The 23,135-nt window shown below is 43.2% G+C and overlaps 1 protein-coding gene across 2 annotated transcripts in view; it reads right to left on the bottom strand.

Annotated features, from left to right (window-relative positions):
• Positions 1 to 14,926: 14,926 nt before the first annotated feature.
• Positions 14,927 to 23,135, bottom strand: part of LOC138292311 (glycoprotein-N-acetylgalactosamine 3-beta-galactosyltransferase 1-A-like) — a 148,209-nt gene continuing 140,000 nt past the window's right edge. For both annotated transcript variants that reach the window (XM_069230852.1, XM_069230853.1), the window contains exon 4: positions 14,927 to 20,170. In XM_069230852.1, the coding sequence (XP_069086953.1) occupies positions 19,934 to 20,170 (237 nt within the window). In that variant the 3' untranslated portion in view covers positions 14,927 to 19,933. The remainder of the gene's footprint in view (positions 20,171 to 23,135) is intronic.

Raw genomic sequence — 23,135 nt, 5'->3', positions numbered from 1 at the left:
TGTTGGTTATGTTTAGTTTGGTCGAAAGAACGTTCTCCGTTGGACCTAGTATTGGGGAAAAGTTTTCTATTGCATCAGAAATGTACTTATGATATTTTTGTCCTGCATTATATGTAAAATGATCCACTGGTGGGATACAAAACAGTTTCTTCAAAATGGCACCTATTACACAACATTATAAAATGCTAGCCAGGAATGTCAGAGGATTGGGGTTTCACAAGAGACATAGAGTGCTGGCACAAATACACAGACAGGGGCACAAATAGTATACCTTCAAGAGACTCACCTTTCCTTTCCAGAGATAACCAAACCACATACAAAATGGAGGAGACATCTCTTTGCCACTTCCTACACAGCCTATGTCCGAGGGACAGCAATATGGTTAAGGGCGGGTGTACCATTTGATGTACAAGACACAAAAATTGACACACAGGGAAGATATGTCTTTGTCCGGGGGTTGTTAGATGGTGTAATGGTGGTTCATTATATATGCCCCTAATTCAGAATAAATGTTTTTCTGCAGCATCTCTTGGTGACACTATCCGAATGGTTTTATCTGCCATAGCTCATAGGCAGTGGTTTTAAATATAGATCTGGATCGTTCACACCCTCCCCTACCAGGTACAAACTGTATCGGACAAGCCCGGGCATTTGCGGACTGGCTGACCCACTGGTCTATGGCAGATGTTTGGAAAGTACACAATAAGGGAATGCAAGAATATTCCTTTTTTCCACTGCCACATAACATACATACCTGCTTGGATCGAATCCTTAGACCAAAACATATGTAAAAAAAAATTCTCAGAAGCTACTTGTTTAGGAAAAACACTGTCAGATCACAACCCACTCGAGACGACTCTATCCGGGGGCAGGACTCCATCCCTGATACCTATGTGGCGAATGCAGCCAACTTTCCTAGAAGACAAAATGTTCTGTGAGGCTATTGGCACTGCAATCGATAATAATTATCGTGAAAATGAGGGCACTGTAACATTACCTCTGACTGAATGGGGAGCATTCAAAGTCATAATAGGAGGGGTGTCCATAGCTAGAACAGTGGGCACTAGACACACGGTGACTCAAGATTTGAAACACATTGAATCCCAAATGGGGAAACTAGAGAAGGAGACAGCACAGAACTGTAGAAACCCCAAAATTCTACAAGAGATTAGGGTCCGTCATGCTGAAGCTCTAGAACACTTGAGATTGATAGCTCACACAACATATACGCAGAAAATACATTCTAAAGTTGACAGAGCAGGCACAATGTTACCCCACATGATAAGACCGTGACACCCTGACATCTCCTACACCGATCCTTACAATTAACACACGCTCTGGGACCTCTGTTGCTACACAAATAGAAATTAATAACACTTTCGGAATACTATACTTCTTTATATAAGGCTAACCCCACACCACACCCAGAAGATATCAATGACTTTCTGAAAAATCTTACTCTACCTCAGATTTCGAGAACAGTGCAGGAGGCCCTGGCAGCACCTTTGACCAAAGCGGAAATATGGGATGATATCAAAAACATGGAGCATAATAAAACACCAGGTACTGATGGTTTACCTATCTAATTTTATGCCACATTTGGGACATGTTTGATTCCCAGACTGCAGACCCTCTATGAGGTGTCCCTAGAAGCAGGGCCATTACCACCCTCTACAAGCCAAGCATTAGTTACTTTGTCACTCAAACCAAATTGGGCCCCAGAAAACCCATTATTTTACAGACCACTCTCCCTTTTAACTACAGACTACAAAATACTGACTGGGTTGTTGGCACGGAGACTACTCCTATTCCTTCCTGACTTAATACACAAAGGTCAGTGTAGCTTTATACCTCGTAGAATCACCTCACTAAAAATTTGTCGATTATACCAGCTTATGGAACAGGTTAAGGATACATTTCCTAATGCAGGCTTTTGACGCCCTAGATTGGGAAAACATGTTCTCAGTGCTGAGAAATATTAATAACCTCCTACAGTTATACACTGGAATAGACTGTTTTATATAAATCCCGCGCCGACTGAAGTTTTTTCCAGGGTACCTACTAATGACAGTACACAAATGCAAACAGAGGAGTATAAACAAGGCACTCAAGACACTCATGACACTGTTTATAAGCCCTTAGAATCCCGTATTAAGAAGGGGGAAGGATTAAATCTAGTAGGCGATGATGCTGTCAAAGATTCGGAACTAGAAATTAGTACATGTGGAAGGGGCGGAAAGAATATAGGGGGGTCATTTCGACCTCGGCGGTCTTTTGTCAAGAACGCCGAGGGGCCGCCGTGCTGAAGACCGCCAGTGGTGGCGGTTTTCCGCTCGGCGTATTATGACTGCTGGCAGCCCTCCGTCCTTTTCCGGACGGAGAGCCGCCAGCAGCCATACTGGCGGGCGGCGGGGAAGTGGAGATTGCTTCACCGCCACGTCAACAGAACACCACCCACCGAATCATGTTCTGTGATTCGGCGTTACAGTGTTCTGTTGACGGTGTGGTGGCGGCGGAGCAGCCCCCATGGATCCCGTCCCCTCCCGGAGGATCAAGGGACCAGGTAAGTTGATCGTCCGTTAGGGGAGGGGGGTTGGGTGGTGTTGTGTGGTGTGTGCGTGCATGGGGTGTGCGTGTGTGTATGTAGAGGGGGTGTGTGAGTGCGTGTATGCATGCAGGGGTGTTGTGTGTATGGAAATGAGTGCGTGTCTGTATGGATATATGCGTGTATGTCTGAATGTGGGTATGTCTGAATGTGGGTGTGTGCGTATGTGTGTGTTTGGCTGTTGGCATGTATGTTGGTGTGTGTGCGGGTATGTGTGTTGGTGGTGCCTGCGTGCGTTTCGGGTGTGAATGTGTAATGTAATGTTGGGGGTAGGGGTGGGGAGGGGGGGTCCTGCCACCTTTGGGGGTGGCAGGGGTGGTGGGGGGGTGTAGGGGAAGGACTCTGGTGGGGGAGACCCCTATCAGAAGGAATTCCCTTGCACTGATAGTGCTCACCGCCATGGATTTCATGGCGGTTCCAAACCCCATGAAATCCATGGCGGTCAGCCGGGTCAGGATACCGCCGGTGGTATTGTGACGCCCGCCGGGCTGTAGACCCATGTCTCCAGCCCAGCGGTCGTCTCCACCCTGGAGGTCGGATCGGAGTAGTGGCGGATAACCATGGCGGTGACAGCCATGGTCTTAATTCCCAAAAAAAGTTTGCCAGCCTGTTGGCGGTAAGACCGCTGCTTCTCCGCCGACCGCCAGGGTTGTAATGAGGGCCATAGACTGGTCTAGGGACGGAGGAGTTAAATTCAACTCACTGAGGATTCAGAAGCCATTAGTAGTGGCTGTAATCAGAGTGAAGCCGAGGGGAGTATATCATCAGAGTCCGAGAGTGTATCATCGGTGGTAGGACCCACAGTGAAATTGCAGCGACGACACCACAGGTGTATAAAATCATGGTCGGGCTCAACCGGTGGAACAGATCTCTCAGGACGGAATGCTGCGGCGCTTAAATAGGACTACTCAGAAATTAGACTTACGAGTCTGGAGAAAGACTCTAAGGGTGACACGCCTCCCAACGCTGAGGCAGGCGAGAACTGCCAGAGTGAACCAATTAATAACACTGCTAGCACCTACGCAAAAATGATGCAGTTGATATATGGTACGATAAGAGAACTGCACACTGAGACACGGGCAGAGAGTCGGAGAGCCCAGATGGCCACTAAGCAACTGCAAGGTACGGTGCGAAAAGTCACTAAATCTTGCATGGAAATTGAAGAAAAACTAAACACAATGGAGAATAGAACCTCTATAGTGGAGGCAGAGGTTGAGGTTTTGAAAGAGCAGGCAGAAACACACGCAGGACAACTAACTGATATCATGTGGAAACTGGAAGATTATGAAAATCGACAGAGGAGAAATAATTTGCGTTTTTTGGGTATAGAAGAAGGGGTGGAGGGCAATGATATCAAAACATACATGATTAAGCTCCTGCGGAATGTTTTTTCAGAGCTCACAAAATGGGATTGGGAGGTGGAAATTCAAAGAGTCCACAGATTTCCACTAGCTAGATGAGGGGGAGAGCGTAGTGAGGAACTTAAATATCCTAGAGCTATATTGATATTTTTGGTATATTTGTTCAGGCAAGCTATCTTTGAAAAAACCCACCTGGATGTCCCACAGTGTTGATAATGTCACTTTCTTTACCCGACTGGATTACTGTCATGGTACTGTGGAGCGACGATAGAGGCTGCAACAGCTTATTAGGGCCTTTCAAGGCAGGGGAGGGGAGGCTTTTTTGCTGGCCCCAGCATGGCTGAAGATGGTTATCAATGGGAAAATTAAAATAATTACGTCTGAGATTCAAGCAAAGGAACACTTGATGGAACTTAAAGTACTGAACCTGCAGAAAACCGAGTAGGGACTATAAGAACTCTAATCTGTAGCAATGGCATGGGTAGGCAGTCCGGGGATGGTCTTCGGCCGATACGAAGGCATACCATCATTCAGACCAGTGGTGGTCTGATTGCTCATTTGGTTGGGGGGAGTGGGGGAGGGGAGGAGGATAGATGGGAGAGGAATAGAATTGAGGGTAGGGGAGGGGGGACGTAGGGGTCGGGAGGAATCGAGGGGTGTGGGAAGGGTGGTTTTGGGTGGGGTAGAGGCAGTGGGGTTTTCAGGTGGGTTAAATGAGAAACATCGGATACCTGAGAAAACGCAGGGGTGAGGAGCAACAGGATGAGGGATGGTTTAAAGTGTGAGGTCCCAGGCGAGAAGGGTGCTGTAATGGATCTTAAATACAGTCAAAGGAAGAGAGATTTTATGTGAATATGGCGATCCCGGGAATTTTTTTTTAAGGGTACATAAAAGGTGATACTTTTGATAGCATCCGTAAATATATGTGGTTTGAATAACCCTCACAAGAGAAGGAAAGTAGCAGAAGATTTGAAAACACTAAAAGCCAATATTTATTGAATACAAGAAACCCACATAGAGTATTCTGACAAAGCTGTGTTGTATACTCTTGGGCTGCAGCTGTTGGTGTGTACTGAGCAAAATGTTAAAAAAATAGGTAGCCAGTTTAACAAGTAATACAAGATAAAAAGGCTACTTGGTGTAGGGTGGATCAGCTAGGGAGATGGGCTGCCAGCTGAGTAAATAGAGTTTTACGTTATACTCTATATATGGTCCTGTGCTTGATGATCTGATTTTACTAGATTTTCTTTCAGTTGAATTAGCTGAGTGGCCAGCCCCTTATATTATATGCGGTTTCATTGGCTCAAGGGATTTATTACAAAATTTAATTGATGTTAATAATAAAAGCTAGTTGGGGCATAACCCTAGAGTATTTCAGGCCATTCATAATTTTCAAAAGAAAGTAGGAGTGACAGATGCATGGCCAATATTGAAGGGGCTGGACCCGGGGTATACGTATTTTTTAGCGTCACACAGGAAATTGGCCTGGTTAGATTATTTTGTTTATCTCATCTGAATTATTAGTGGGAGCAGAAACGAAACTGTACCCATGGTTTATGTCAGATCATAACCTCTACTGTTGGAGATTATGTGAGTGGGTATTAAGAGTTACAGGAAGTGCTGGACATTCAAGAGAGGTTTGCTGAATAATCTGGTATATTTGTAGCATATGAAAATATGGCTGAGGGAGTTCTTAGAATTCAACAGAGGATCTGCCCCAGTTGAAATTGTGTGGGACACAATGAAAGCGGGGATAAGGGGGGAAATGCTTAGTTTTAGTATACGACGACACAAACACGTAGCAGATCAGATCCAATAATTATTTACAAGGCTTTGAGAGGCAGAAAAATAACTTATTACAGTGGTTGAAGGTGGCATAGATGTTAAAGATGCTCTACAGCGGATAGCGATAGCTAAACTGTTAATTGATAACGGGTCGGCGGAAAGCGCGGCCGAAAAATATATGGCAAGACGGAAGGGGTGTTATGAATATGGTGAGAAAATGGGTCATTTACTGGCGGTACGTGCTCGCCAGAAAGCTGCCTTTGGTTTAATCTCGGAGATTAAAGACGGGCAGGGGAAGCTAGCTACAGACACTGACCAAATTAGGGAAGCCTTTCGGGAGTATAATGCAGAATTATATAAAGCCACCCTTGCAGGTGATGAACAGACAGGATGCAGTTTGTTAAGTGAGGTAGAGTGTGGCAGGATTACCCCCGAAGAACAGAAGGAATTAGGAAAGGGGGTTACAATGGAGGAATTAGAAGAGGCGGTGCAAGGGCTACCTAGTGGGAAAGCTGTAGGAACGGATGGAATTGTATAAGCATCTTAAGACACTGCTGATGCCGGTGATGCTAGAACTGTTCATTCAAGTGAAGCAAGGGGGAAATCCTCCTCGGTCGTGGGCTACTGCCAATATAATAGTGTTCTTGACGAAGGGCAAAGATCCGCTTAGCTTGAGTGCGTACAGACCTATTACACTTATTAACAGTGATGCGAAGATCTATTCCAAATTTATTGCGACACGTTTTCCTGCTTATATCTGTAAATTAGTTATGCAGAACCAACATGGGTTTGTTCCAGGGAGGGATACAACTGACCACGTCAGAAGAGTCATCACTTTGTTCGACGCACCCCATGTTGCGGAAGAACCCATGGCAATGGTTCTGCTTGATGCCAAAAAAGCATTCGTAGGGTTAATTGGAAATATATGTGGGAAACATTAAGGGCTTATGGATTGGGAAGCAGTTCCACTACTGCAATTAAAGCTTTATATAAGCACCCAAGCGCTAGAATTCAAATGCTGGGCGGCCAGTCAAAACATATACAAATTGAACGCGGTACAAGACAAGGATGCCTGTCCTCACCCTTGTTATTTGCACTGTATATAGATCCATTCTTACAACAATTTGAAAAGAATACAGCAATTCTGCCAGTTACCCACAATGGTTGGGATACCAAACCACGGTGACGTTGCTGTTGTTACAGCTAATCCTGATTTGCTCTCAAAGAAATTGAAAAAGCTACATATAGTTTCGGGATGCTATCTGGTTACTTACTAAATAAAGATAAAACTCAGATAGCGGTGAATAAGTATGGTAAGACAACTGATATCCGAAGGGTAGATCACGCAGGCTATTTAGGGATTGATATTAGATCTAATGTGGAGCAGATAGTAGCGATTAATTTAATGCCGATTTTTTTAAAAGCTAAATACAATTTTACCAGATGGAATAATCTACATATGTCAATTATGGGGGGGATGTAATATGGTTAAGATAATGTTTCTCCCCAAGGTCCTTTACTTATTCCGGTCAATTCCGGTTGGGTAGGGATGCCGCATAATGGGATATTAGGCCAATAGGGGGGTCTATGACAGATGCGTTTACATGCGGTTTCCGATAATGTAGGGCATTGTTTATTAATGGGGGTAGCCTGGGAGTTTTCGGACCCCCAGGTAGTAGCAGTATGTGCAGGCTCCCGATATGTAGCATGGGTATTGTTTATCCTATTTCTTGTAAGTGAGACTCTGCTACCCATTAAGAGAGCTACTGCAGTTGGGCTGCTGTGCGGTGCGATTGGAAGTCGGATGCTCCTAGACTACCACCCCCTGGTGGTAGATGCATTTTGGAGAGGCTGACCCAGCGATGTCCGGTTCCCTATATCAGATCTATCAAAAGGGAGTCCAGGGTGCAGAACACCAAGTGTGGCATGATTATGGGTAGGTTCACAAAGTAATAAAGCAATTTTGGGGGCACAACCATATTCGGGAGGACCAGTCTACCTGTTACTGAAAGGGGCAAGGTAGGTCAACATTTTACTTGGGCCCTCAATGCAGTAACTATCCTAATCAGATTAACGTCTAGAAGATCTGCAGCAGTCTGGTATATCTGGATACCTGAGTACCCAAATGTGTAATGGGCAATTTGAACAGTTTCAGTTCCTAGGTGGATCTCAACCAGGGAATCAGTGCATGTAAAAAAAGAAAAAAAAAAGAAAAAAAGATGGGATTTAGTAAGATTGACACGTAGACCGGAGAGGTTACCAAATTTCTGCAATAGTATCCAAATTGGTGTAAGGTCCATAGTGTGAGGTCTTATGTATATATGATCATATCATCTGCATGTAATGATATCGCATGTGGAGTGGGTCTATTGGGGATATTCCAATCTGTGGCCTCTTGACGAATCTTTTGTGCAAAGCGCTCAATTGCCAGTAAAAATAATAGAGGGGACTATGGGTATCCCGGGCATGTGCCGCGGCGTACTACGTATGGTGAAGAAAAATGAGCTTCTGTTTTTGCCCAGGTGGTGGGATTATTTTTTAAAAAAAATATTTTTATTGTATACCTGAGAGACAAATTCATTACAATAATTACATCAATTACATCCCCCAAGAAATACAAAAAAAATAATCTTACAATGGTGTAACACCACATCATAAGTGAAGGATATATGACGACACTTGCCAAATGGTAACCCAAAAAAATAAATACATGAAATGAATTTCAATATACATATTTGTCCAAAATCATACACTTTTAGTCCCTGTCGCTGTTTTATTCCATACTGCCAGCTGTTTAGGTCTGATCCATTCACCCAGTACTCCCCAGATGATTTACCTCTTCCGTCTCGCTTCCCTTTCCTTCCGTTGGTACAGTGAGTGCTCGAGCTGATATACAGTGAGGAGCCGTTCTAGCCAATATTGGAATACTGGAGGTTGCTGATCCAACCATGCAGAGGAGGTACAAAGCCGATAGACAGCCATTGAGACAAAAACAAACTTAGAGATCTGAGGCCCAACTACATCAGATACACCTAATATTACAATCTCAGGAGTTAATTCCACAGCTTGTTTAACTACTACTTTTAGAAATTGCCTGATATCCCTTCTCAAAGTTTCTAATTTTATACATGTAGCAAACATATGGGTTAGATCTGCACCAAGTAGCTGACATCTCAGACAGTGTATCCCCTCTGTCCTACCCCACTTAGCTATTTACTCTGGGATAAAATATAAGTAAAAAATAGTTTTATAGTGTTGTACCTGGAGTGCTGCAGAGATCAAAATGCTGCACCCCAGTTCAAGAGATTCGTAAAATTCTGCATCTCTGATATTTAATCGGGCTTCCCACTTCCTACAGTGCTTCTCCAGATCCTCTGGCTGCTCTTCATTCAATCTAGCATATACTAAACTTATAGATATCCTTGCGCCAGTTGCCATCATCTTCATCAAAGGGCATTTTGTAAACCCTGCTGTCCCCCCGGTTTTCCTATGCATAAAATCCCTCACTTGTAAATATTTGTAGAAATACCTTTGCTCCACACCAAATTTCTCCCTCAAGTTCTCAAATGTGCCTATCATAGATCCTACAAAAAAATCTCCCAACTTTTGAACACCCTGTCGGTTCCATTTTGCCATATAGCTATCGCTAAAAATCTTGGGGAGGGAAGGGTTATTTGCAATCAGCGTGTAGCGATTAAATCTACCTAATCCCATTTTCTTCTGCCAAGGATCCCAGCATTTAAAAGCAGCATTTAATACCTTAAATATCACTTTCTTATAATAGCTGGGTTCCGTTAATATCAGCAGCGTGCCACTAGCCAAGTGTCCAATTAGCAGTTCATAAATATCCGGGACATACCCTTCCCCTCTCAAGGATCCTCTGCTATTAAACAAAGGACGTATAAACAGTAGCGCTGCTACCAGCTGATATAATTTCAAAATTTGGCAGGGACCATCCCCCCTTCTCCCTCGGTAAAGTCATATATCTACTAGCTCTCCTAATCTTGCCATACGACCAATTAAACCTCATCACAAGTTGATCCATCATATTAAACCAGGATTTCCCAAACACCAGGCACAGACATTTGCGTCTCCAGCTTGAGAGACTTGTTTGAGAACAGGACTCTAATTTCTCATAGAGATTTTATGCGGCTTCATGACTTACCAGGCTCATCATTCCTAATACATGCCAGCATACTGCACTACATATGTCGGTTTCGGTAGCCAACAGAGGACGAGCCAGCCACTCATGAAATGGTACAGGCAATACATGAAATGGTACAGGCAATACATGAAATGGGCACACGATGACACCTGGTTTCATGGCTTACAAGGGTTTGCACTCTCATCTTCAGGTACCACTGACGTCACTCCAAAACGTTTGTGAAATAGATATTGGGCGCCCATTCCATGACAAAAATGGCAATACCTTCTAGAATATCCCACCAAGATACCTTGGAATACATGGTTTAAGTTTATCCAATTCTCTGTATTACACAGAACGTACCTTACACCTGCTAGAATTCACAATAGCCCAATCAGCACGGCTGCAAAACGTCTAAGACTGAAACACGCTTTATTGATTTATCGCTCATACTGGTCAAATGACAAATCACAAGGAGGTGGAAGTCGTCCACCCCACCTCTTGTCCTGCACTGGTGTGAGGAGGCTAAATAATGGGGACACCTGAGGGGATTATGTATAAGGGCTAAAGCGTCTATGGCTGAACCATGCTTTTATTGATTTATCAATAACTGGGCATAATCAGACATTTGGTGCTATATCCATCCTCCTGTAATGTCAGACGTATGCCCTGGAAGCCCCTGTGCATGACCACTGTCAGAACTCTAGAGGGCCATGGGCTTTCAGGAGCCCGACCTGCAATGGGTCCTCAGCAACTGAGCCTGGTACCATTTCTGTACTTAATTCTCAGTGGTAGCGCAGATCAAGCAGTCCAAGGCTTATCAAGTGGAGGTAAATGGAGGGGAGTGAACACAGGCTCATAACTCAAAGAACGGTCAGTAGCAACAATAAATGATTGTCCCGTCAAATACTTTATTTTATGACAAAGTAACATCTATATACATACCAGTAGTCAGTCTCAGGAGTCCCACTCCGACTCTGTTAAAAATCTAAAAAGTGTCCCATCACCCAAGGCGCTATGTAGCAAATTCCCTCAGGGTATTTAGGCCTTGCGAGCAGTTCTACTCGCTCCTGTAAGGATAGTGTGACAAGTCTCTGCGGAAAGCCGCAGCTGCTGATGATGATGATGAGTAGCTCTCACGGCTTCGCCAGGGCAGTGAATTGGCGTCCACCACACTTCCTCCGGTGAGACGATGAGTTCTTCTAATCCTTCTCACAGGTGGTGGGTGGACTGCTCTGGTCCGGATTGTCAGTTGGGGCTTTGGCTTACATGGGTCTCAACATCAGCCTCTCATCACAACAGCGGCTTGAACTTGGCAATGGGTCCTTGTCCTTTCCGGTGGCCCCACCAGGCATATGGGGTTACCGACCTTGCTCTGCTCATGGTCGATGGCCCAATCAGCAAAGCAGCAATCTTCGAGCCAGCCCCACCTAGCATACTGTCACAGTGTCCTTTCCTCGCGATCTGTACGTCGCTGAACAAAAGGCCCACCTTCTGACGTCACCAACTCAGAAAGCTATTATAGCACAGAGTTATGGTGAAGCCAGTCAGGGGAAAGGGAATTAGGGTATTGAACAGCAGGGAGAGAGATCTGAAAAGAAAAGGTTAGAACAGATATGCATTTACTCATTCATAGAAATGCAACTTATCATTAGACTCTTGACTAAATGCGTCTCCGAGATATCAGATGGAGACCCCTTTTGAAATTAGGGCAAAGCCCCTTCTTTGAAACATGTGACAAGAATAAACTACGACCTCAGAAACAAGAGATGGCAAGAGCTTTGAACTATGATTACACTCAGAATATAATTCCTGTAACATCTCTCCCTTCACAACATAAACCTTTGATTATGACCTAGAAAATCTCCAAGAATTAAATATGCTTTTCACATCTTAAACTTTTCAAAGAACAATGAAAACTACGATTTGCTTATCTCCAAAAATACTTTCATATCCACAACTATAAAGACTGAAAAGTTTTTACTCAGTGAACTGGAAGCTCTTCACTTATAATACCAGGAAGCACTTTTACTCGTCTTGTCAAAGCGCTACGCTCATTATACTAAGGGGGCGCTTTTACTCAAGTGGCCTAAATCACTTTGACTGTTGTGCCAAGAACCTTTTACTCCTGTGAACTGAAGCGCTTTGATTGTCGTGCCAAGAGCTCTTTACATCTGTGAACTGAAGCGCTTGAATTACTGTGTCAAGAACGCTTTACATCTGTGAACTGAAGCGCTTGAATTGTTGTGCCAAGAGCGCTTTACATCTGTGAATTGAAGCGCTTGAATTGCCATGCCAAGAGCGCTTTACATCTGTGAACTGAAGCGATTGAATTGTTGTGCCAAGAGTGCTTTCCATCTGTGAATTGAAGCGCTTGATTTGCCATGCCAAGAGCGCTTTACATCTGTGAATTGAAGCGCTTGAATTACCGCGCAAAGAGCGCTTTACACCTGTGATCTGAAATGCCTTCCATCATTGCGCCAAGGCCGCTGTACTCTAAAAACTGAAAACGCTTTGCTCTTTATGCTAAGGGGCGCTTTACCTTTTGGAAGTAACGATTTCCTCCAAACTTGGATTCAGCAAGGCCTTACCGTAACAAGTACGACCTACTCGTTTTTTAATGCACCAAGGAAACAAGGATACTTTGGTTGGATGACACTCTGCCATTCAGGAACTCTGCTCTTCTCCAGAGAAACCCCCACGAGGTCTGGCTGCATCAAAGTCTTCAAAATAGTGAGCAACGTGCTAGGGTGTGGCTGGGCTTTATAGGCCAGTCACACCCCAAGGTGGCTGCTGCCTCTAAAAACATGGGAATTGTAGTCTCTTCATAGAATAGCACTGATAAGTGCAACTTGTCCACCAATGTCCTGACCCTGCAGCTCTATGGGCTTTGCCACAGGGCAGACGACGTTGATGGTCACCTTTGGAACAAGAGGGGATGACAAGTGGTGCGCATAAAGCGCTGCAGAGTCGCGTAGCCGAGTATCGGGCGAGACCTGGACCGCGCCTGGCCTTATTCCTGACACTTACCGACTTTCATTCGAACACGAGCTATGGCCCAAACGGCACAGCAGTAATATTCACAGTGGTCCCATGTGTCCTATGTGCATACGGGGTCGCCGACTTCAGTCCACTCACAGGCTATGATCTGATCAGCACAGCAGTGACGGTGACCATAGCTAATCTCAAAGCAGCCCTCTCTGGTATTCGGGAGATACTGATTTCAACCTGCACACAAGCTGATTCGTGCAGCAGCTCTCTCCTTACACCTCGCTACAGGTATCCACCCGCTAGGATCCCACACTGGACCTCGCTCCCTCCAGTGCTCTTCCCTTCCTCATAGGGCACGCTGGTGTAGACATGCAAGCAAGCACTCATGCTCCAGGGGCAGGTGGTCTTGGATATCCCTGGGTCTTGTCTGCACAACCATTTCAGAGACTGACGGGCCTTAGCCTCCAGCCCTGGTCAGAGGCAGAAGTCTTGCAGAGCTTCTCTTCCTTGGACAACCCGACTGCCTGCCTGACAGTTGACAGTTTTAGGGGCCTCAAGCTCCTCTTCTTTTAGTCGATTTTCTGACACCAAATGTGATTTAGAGTCCAAGTCTTTTTATGTTGGGGGTCTGCTTCCATTTGGAGTGCCCTCTCCTCTGCACTTCCTTCACAAAGCAGTCTGTCGCAGCAAGACTGACTTCCAATCTGACAGCCCCACAACACAGGCCATGGGAGAGACTAGAGGTTCACATCTAGAAGGCGCCACATTGATATGTATATCAAAAGGTGACCCTCCCCACCCCCCCAGGGCAACAGCCATACTCTTTATGATTCTCCTATCAGAAGCCCAAGTCTTTTCCAGTGACCTCTGTCTCAATCAAAGAGCACACTCTGAAGTGCACTGAAGAGCTTGGCTTTTCTTCCTCTGGGGTGTGTCCTACCCAGCTCACAGGACTCAAACCACAAATCTGTTGGGGGTGATCATCTACCTACTCATGCTCTTCCATTCAGCCCTGGATCTCCCAAAAAACTCTGAGGTGAAAAACATCCTGTAATTTACTTTTGCCTATCTATAATTGTATGGTATGTGTGGCCACTAAAATCATCTGCCAACCGCCTTCAACTATTGCACAGGGGCAGAGGATAACGGGAGAGCTATATATAACATGCCCTCTTCTCCCTTATTCAAACGTGAAAAATAAACATTTTATCTGCTATCCTTAAACAAAACCCACTACCTTCCCTGCCTTCCTTCCCCCGCTGCAGATGTGCTTTCAGACAAAGCAGACAAGTAGAGCTGCGCTGACAGGTTCTCAGAGCCCTGTCGCCTTATCTGGAAGCCCTTTCTGACCTCACAACAGCTGATAACCAGTTTCTTTATCAACTGTTGTGATGTCATAGCAAGGTGTTACGACTTTCAAAAACTGAAATAAACAATAGAGGCTCTCTATGAGAGCAATACAGAACTATTCATTTTACATATTCAGTGAAGTTGGTTATGTAGACGCACAGCTCATAAACGTGCAATATTTCTCAACTATATCTCCAGTGAGTTTTACAGCCCACAGTAGAATTATCTCACATTTACAGAATGAGAATTAACACTATGTACCTAAGCATGCCCATGCCTGTATTTCACTTTGAGATGTCCGCTATGCCATGATAATGATAATAATACCAATAATTTAAATATTTTAATCTTCTCTACCTAAGATGTCTCTTGATACTTACATAATAAAATGATGAATGCAGTCCCAAGAAAATCAAAGTTTAAATCTACCTCAGAGACTTCAAACCTGTGCCTTGTAAGTAACACAAATATCTCTGCAGTAGGTGCTAAACACAGAGTAATATATGGGTTCACTTTTTGATCTAAAGTACAAAATCAATACATAAGTCGTTTGTTTTCCAATGAGAGACCAATATTTAGATTTATTTCTAAAGAAAAAAAAATCAAACCAAAATTCATATCACTGAAATTCTTGATACCAAAATGTTACAACAGTCAATTACCCAACACCATCAGCAGCACATCGCAGCACTGAAAGTCCTTGGTACCTTAAGAAAAAATAAGGCTTAGTTAAACAATTCAAACAAAGGCATTTTTATCAAGAGTCCCACAAAAGTCTAAAAAATGTGATACTCCATAAATTATTTCCGTTCACGTTGAAGAAAAGAACATCAAAATTGAGTAGAGCAATAGCTGAGGAGGGTGAATGTTCTTGTTGCAGTAGGGAAGCTGCAGAAGCTCAGACTATTCACACATTGTTATGTTATTTCCTGTTGGACGAACGGGACCACCAAGGGAGCAGGAAGCAGTCATGACATATATATCATATACTAGTACTGATATTTCAAAGCGACTGTAATATGGCATCCCAAAATTTCCTTTCATATCGAAATATGCTGCCATAAGGAAAATGGTCTTGGCTGAGAAATCAAACGAAAGATCAACTCTCCTTTAATGCTCTGAAACGTGTCCTCTCTGGAACAGAGATGTATGGTGAGCACAAATAGCACTCAAGTGCCCCAGGCCAGAACTGTTCGAATAGAGTGAGGGCGAGGCACTAAATAGATTTCAACTTGATTACCTGAATGGTTTCTCGCAGGTTGAACATTCTGTACTTTGCAAATAGCACGCAAAAAGAGGAGGATCACGCATAGACATGGGGTCCTACGCAAAGGTGATATTGGGATATTAGATCAAGGAGACCTGCAGCCCAACCTGCAATCACCAGTACTGCAACAGAAAATATTACACACATTTTGGCTTAAGTCGGTTAGGTTCACATAAAATCAAACAATAAACAACAATGATTTTATCAATCCAAAAGGCTTCCTCCCACTGAACGAGAAAACCTTGAAAAACAGCACTCTCCTTGAAACACGTGATGGATGTTCTTGTGATTTTATTTACGAGTTTCTAACAATTGTCAAATAAACGACTGTACATTTTTTAAGGTTTTGTCTGGATTTATGTATTTTGATAAGTTGACTGTCAGACCTCCATGGGACACTTTGTCATATGAATGTACCATACGGGGTTGGTGCAGAAGGTGAAAGCACCGAGGTCTTTTTCCTTCGGTCCCTGAAGTTTAGCGAAATCTCTCTTGAATTGTGGTAATTTTGTGGTATTCTAGTCTGTCTCTGCCTCCATCTTTTAACACTGACTAAAACATTTCTCATGTGCTCTCTTTTGAAAGCATCTCCTTAACAATAGCAACAATCACCTTAAAAGGAATGCTTTCAGATAAATGAATAAAAAATAGCTTAAGAACTTCCCCTTCAAATGATTACCAAGCTACACATCTGGAAATTGAAACGACTGCTGTCCATCTGATATTACAAAAATAGTGGCTCAACATTCTTTCTCCTCCCCTTTGACGTCATCATGGTGGCTGTGTTCCTGATGAGGTCATCGCTGTGCGACTCAGCATTGTTTCATGCAATGCACAAGGATACGAGCCTACAAAAATTCTATAGTTTTACAATTTCAGGGTACAAAAATAGCCACATTTTCACTTGGCAAGAAGCAAGAGCCTTAATACTTATTCTTTGAGGTAAATCGTTACTGAACAGCTGTCGGTTTAAAAAAACAATTATTCATGATCTCATGGATGAATCAGTTATCCATAAAAATACACCATTTAACCAAGTGTCATTCTGTTTTCCAGTAATGCTGTGAACAATTTCAAAACAAAAAAAAACAAGGTTCAAAAAAGGCTTTTCATCTTGATTCAGGAGCAATTAAAATGCTAATTTCCCAGGACTGATGATCACCAATGATGAAAGCTGGAAAATTACTTTTTTTTAAATGATCAGGGCTGCAGTTAACCACTGATAAACAAAAGCAAATGTCACTACAGGCATGACTGACCCAAACATGCAAATCGCAGACAGATTAACATGAACCTCACAGTCCATGTAAGCCAGGATGTCCAATATCAGTCCACAAAGGCCGGGTCCATGGCAGATTTTCAGGATAAACACAGACTTCATAACTAGTTCCGACTGAGACTCATGCCATAGAGATACTTCCCATCTCAATAACCTAAAAGCATTGCATGGATCCAGCTCTTCTGGAGCAGTGGTGGATGAAGTGGTTCAAAGAACAGTTCCACCGAGAGGGCTATTGCTATATGCTGTTCCTGTGGTATGGGAGTTTGAGCTGCTTAGATGACTGGACTATGAAGCAGACATGGAAGTGACAGGGGAAACCCCATGTGAAAGAAGGGTATGTGAACGGATGAGGCTGAAACTCTGTGAGAATGCAGACTGGTTGGCAGTGGCAGATCGACTGTGAATTATGCAATGAGTAAACAAAGAAGGAATGGACAAAGTAGACATTTCTGACCATCTCCTTCCTTATCAAGTGTCATCTCTACTTCATCCAAGCCACAGAGAAGGTCTGGTATGGTGGTTAGGCTGTTTAAACAGACACCGGACCAGACACAGGATCCTGGCTTGGCTACATAGTCCTTTTCCGGGAATACAAATTCTCCCAGTACTGTGTTCCTGCCACAAAAATAGGAAGTCTAGAAACTAGACAGATCCAAGGGATAACTGGCACATACGCGTTTATGAAAATCCTAGCTTTCTTGTGCTGGCGGACATGTTTTTAATGTGCAAGCAGCGGTTCATGAGAAATTTTCCAAAGGAAGGAAAATGCATCTGTCTTCCTGTCTTTTGCTCAGAATGGACTCAGGCAGACCTTGCCATAAGCATCTGGGGTTTGCCTTGCTGCTGATGCTGGTGGAAGCACATTGGGGCACCTTGAAAATCGAACCGATAGTCACCTTTAGATTTTTATTTTGAGTGTTCTGGGGGAACGAAGTCATGATTTTTGGAGAGGAGAAAAAGACCAGCAGATTCTGGGACATGCAGCTTTACTTTTGATGAAACATTAAGGATAGTGTTCACCTTGACCCTGATGGTGACACTTTTGATTTGTCTTTTCGGCAGACCAAAGAGTTGAGCGGGAGAAAGTCGTGGGGTGCACATACTACTGATCTGAATAGATTTCATGCGTCATTGTTGAGTCGAGCATGCTCGCTAGACTTTTGGTGCCAGCATGAACTCTACTATCTATAAAAGTCAGTGAGGCTAAGATCAGGGCACTGCAGGAACTGGTGCTCTGTTTAAGGATTGGGACTTACTTGTCCGACACTGACTGCTCTTGGCTCTGTTCCAGGTTACCTGGCTTCATCCATTTTCTCACCACATTTTGAGGCATACATTTTGAATATGGCCGGCCTACAACCGTAGAGCTTTTAGGGCCACTGGGTCACGTTAGTGACATGCGATAATCATGGCAGGAATAGAATGAACACTATAAATTAAATATGTTTGGCCATTCCATTCCTTAGCAGTCCTATAGTAATATTTCCATTCTGGAAAGTGAGGACAAGTAAAAAGAAGTGTTTTTACCCGTCTGTGGATGGACGCTTTTCAAAATTCATAGACATTCAGAAATAAGGGTGAATATCACTTGAAATTCACAGTACAATAAATAACTCATGAGAGAAATGTTGGCACTCTGGACTCCCTGTATCTGCTCGTGGAACAGCCCCGAACTGGGAAACAAGCTGCACAATGTAGGTACACTCGCAATACAAAAACCTTTTGTTGCCAAGTCAGTATGCAACAAAAAAAGCACAAACCCCATTCACACAGAAGGAGCTTAGAATGCTGCTAATTTGTAACGTGTTACGGCCGCTTTTGATGTTTGCAGATAGTGTTACCACTCTCGGCACTCTTCGCCTTCATGTTAAGACAAGGTTCATTGGGCGGCGAGTGTAACCAGAATTTTTAAAACTATGGAATTAATCTGGGCTTCAACTTCAGCCTTCAATGTAGAAATGTAAAAAAATACGAGTACCATTTAGGATTATCTGATAAACATAGAGAAATATTCCGTTTGGCAGACAGACACATGGCACAATGCAAAGCTGGTGTTAAAATGCTGACCTTTCACCATTAATTTGGCACTTCGAATACTTCATTGCATAATATATCTGAACAAGACGCCCACATTTGCAGCTTTTCCATTACAACACTTTCAAAGTACAAGACACTCAGATATACATCTTCAACTATCAGCCGGCACCGAGGCTTTAGCCAAAGCGATCTGGAGGCTGCTGTAAGTGGCCTACCTCTTCTGTGGCCTGAATGTTGGTGGCATATACGATTAGGGGCTTGACTCAACAGGAACAGAGTTGCCACTTTTTTCCTGAAAACGTGCTCGACTTATGCAAAATGGCTCGTCCGACAGGTGCAACGATGCACCTCCTTTCCTGTCCACCTTACATACCCCAATTATCAACTTCCTATCCAGAGTTGCCAACTGTCCCCTTTCACAGTGGAGCACCCATTTGTCTTGGGTAGGGGTACACGTTACCTGGATTTTCGCTACAACAACTTAGTTGAAGATCCTTCAATTAGGTGAGATGCTCGATCTCCGACGAGGAGGAAGGAGTGTGTTATTCACTACCTTTGCACATCTGTTCAATAGTTCCATGCTGTAGCTATGAAAACTTCTTTCATTCGTGTGAATGCACAATACATTTAAATAGATCATCAAAAGGGACACTTGCTTAAAACAGCATGACCTCTTAGCGTTATTCGATCTCTGAAGACTTCAAAACAAGAGCAAATTAGTAACTCTTATGGGGTCCAACCACCACTTCTAGCGGGACAAAAACCACTGCCCTAAAATTACACAACCGAACTACCAGACTTTGCCCCACTTTTTAGATGCAAAAACAGAGATTTAGGGATATGAAGGAATTGTGTGTAGAGCTCATGCCTCCTTTGCATCTTGAGCCGGTCTTTTTATGTTTGATAGTTGTTTCATTGCATTTCAATACTGCAAATTTGACAGATTCAGGTGAGGTGTATTTTCTGATGTCTATTACGATTCCAATGTCTCCTTTAGTAGTTTAACACAAAATAAAAATAATAATGGATGTACTAGAGACCAACACCTCCACCTCTCTCTGAAAGAGAACCACTGCCCAAGTAAATTATACGTTTTGTAGAAATTGCTTATTCAAAGTTTGTCGGGTTTGGCTTCAAGGTCAGTTGCATTAGAGATGCTTGGATTTTCCTTCTCCACCTTCTTCGGGGAGTGCACTGGTAGTTTTTGTACATTCTCCGGGAGCGCTGGCTGGTATCGGTACTGGTAGCCATATGCCCGAAAATGATACGTCAGGTACTCCAACTGGTACATCAGTTGTGGATCAACATAGTGAAAGGAAATTGCAAGGTCTGAGCAGCACTGGGGGCCCTGTGAAGAAAAGGACCATAATAGTTAGTGTCAGGGATCAGAAAGGCTCTGAAATTTTTATGATGAAGAATGAACAACCGGCAACAACATATCACGTGGGTCAGTTTTCCGTGCCTATTGCAATAAAAAAGAGCTCCATTTCACCATATGGAACACAAATTATTCTCTGTTTCCTGGAAATTTGATATAGCATTCTGTGGCTAGACATCCTCTGTTGTATTCTCAAATATAATTTCCTGTGTAGCATTCAGTATCTCGGCTTCCTGCGCCGTCATCATTAGCTATGGTTTCTGTACATTCTTTGCTGTATAGAATTCATGTACACGAGCCAGGTTTCCTCAGCTTCCTCTGCTAGCCAGGTATAATCTACAGCCATACCAAGCTCTGCTACGTTTAGTCTTCACTGAGTTTAAAAAGGACACTTCCTGGGCCAAGCTTCTCATAGAAACATCACAAGTCATGTTTCAGGTCCCCAACTTCAATAGCTAGTCTCCTGGAGAGTTCCCAGCACCTTTATTCCCTACTATGCTTCATTCGCTGGACTTCTTGTACACTGCCTAATAGCTAATCGTCTTTGTAGTCATCACAAACCAGTCTTCCTGTACTGCCTTTCATAGCCAGTCGTTCTATGTAAGCTTCACTAGCTAGTTTGTAGTAGCTTTCTTCCCTAATGACTGCTTTCCTAAAGTCATCACAACCCTTGCTTCCTGAGCTGTCTTCAGGTAGCAGGAGTTCTGAAACAAGTCTTCACAAGCTAAGCTACCTGTATAATCTTCACGAAGTAGGTCACTGTGTAGTCCTCAGTACTTTTCTTACAGGATAACTTTCAGTAGCTGGGTTTTGAGTACAATCTTCGGTAGCTAAGCATCCGGCTCTAGCTATTCTTTCTGTGTTCAAAAGCTCAGCTTCCTGTGCATCCTCACTAGTTGGGGTTTCGGGAGTCTTCAGTAGTTATGCTTCATGTATGGTCATCAGCAGCTAGACTACATTCAGTCTTCACTAGCTTGTTTTTATTTGATGCCAATAGTAACTAGGCATAGGGTGTGCTATTTACTAGCTGGTCTGCATGCAAGACCAACACTAGCTAGGCTTTGAGCATGGCCTTCAGACTGTAAGCTTCCGTGCACACATTAGCTAGTCCTCCAAGCCAAATTTCAAGGGTTAATCTCTCACCTTGTCTTCATTAGGTAGGTTGCAAGTAGGATGTTTACTACCTAATTGTTCAAGTAGCCTTCAGAAGCTAATCTCCAAGACAGCATTCAAGAGATAAACTCCATCTGTAACCTTTGAGGCTTCCTGTACAACTTACACAAGCTATTCAAGCATGCAGTATATGCATAAGCATACACTAACAACAATATGGCACTAAACAAATTTGATAGGCAACAAAGACCAACTGATGTTGAATTAAGCGATAATAGATGATATTTATGACATAAGGCACAATCTCAACGCCGTATTTTGCAATTATTTGAAAAAAGGAAACAACAGGATCACAGGCATTTGAATCAAAAAAATAATTTAAAAAATCAACTAAATTCACTCGACATAGATTATATTAATTGAACAAACAGTGAAACAGCAGACCACAATCCCCATGAACCATGAAATAAACAGGACAGATGTAATGATTATGGAAAGAACGCCCTGTGAGTTTTCTTTGCCACCCATCCGTATTCAGCAGAACAAACCACTGAGCAGCTGCATAAAGTACCAGGTTTACTGATTTGCTGTCAACACCAGAAAGCAAAAGACTCACAGAAAGCATCACGTGTACAATTTGCTATGCCATCTGCACACTGTAAAGGTATTTTTTCCATGGAAACTAAAATGAAAGCCAGCTGAAACAAAAGCCCAAAACTAATTTTGCCCAAGGAGGTGAAAACATTCTTCAAAAGAGTGAAGGAAATGCAACTCATTCAATGGGGAAAGAAGGGGTGTACAATGTGGACTAGTAGCAGAGATAAAAGTAGCGTTAAACCAATGGGAGAAAAACGTAGTAGAGAAAATCTCAGATGAGTAAAATTAGTAGAACATTTTTAATCCAGAGTCTCGGGCCATATACTATCAATTTTTGTCTTCTATAGTCTTGCCTAAAGATCATGTGTTTCATATAAAAGTTTAGTGTACTTAGAGCAAAACAATCTCTTGAGCGACTTCCAGAAATGTTTTGCTCATGCTGATGGTCTGCAACATCTCTTACATACCTTTTTGAAAACTACTCACCGCTCTGATCCAGAAACAGATATATCGTCACAACCTACTTGACTTCTCAATCACCAAATGAATGCTGCTGGAAAGGCTTTCAACTGTGACCTGGATGGAATGTGTCTCCAATGGATCACCTTTTTCTTCAACATGACCCAAAAGGTGAAATTGGCCACATTCCTAGCCCCATCGTCAACATTGTGTGTAGTGTCTCTTAAGAGTCTGCGTTAACACCGACACTTAACGTTGTTTACATGATACTTTTATTAAACATCTTTGCCACCTTCAACTTGACTACCAAGTGTTGGCTGGCAAATATATACCTACAGTAACACAGTTCATTAGTGAAAAATGATGGACTAGCTAAAAAGAGTCGAAATCGGGATGCACCAAAACTGACTTTGTCACAATACATCTAAAGTCGGGAAATTGCATTGAGATTAAGTTGCTTCTTTAATGCTCTCGCCAATCCAGACTCATTCCATGGGCCCTCCACTACCACCATCTCAAGCCTTCAGCAGCATAGGCTTTAGCTTGAGAGCACAGGTGGAAAGGTCACAAAACATACATTTATGGTGCGGGCCAATTCATGCAGGGGGTTCCTCCCTTTGTACTCTTTTCCACTTCCACTCCGTTCCAAGGATATATTTTTCTTACAATCTGGAAGTTCTTACAGACGCGTTTAAGCATTTTAACTGACTGCCATTTAAGAGCTGTGGCCGCATTTCGCCTTCTACCATCTTGATGTTTCTGTAAA

The sequence above is a fragment of the Pleurodeles waltl genome, chromosome 4_2, assembly GCF_031143425.1.
Source record: "Pleurodeles waltl isolate 20211129_DDA chromosome 4_2, aPleWal1.hap1.20221129, whole genome shotgun sequence".
NCBI classification, from domain to species: domain Eukaryota; kingdom Metazoa; phylum Chordata; class Amphibia; order Caudata; family Salamandridae; genus Pleurodeles; species Pleurodeles waltl.
This window is presented reverse-complemented; position numbering and strand designations above follow the sequence as displayed.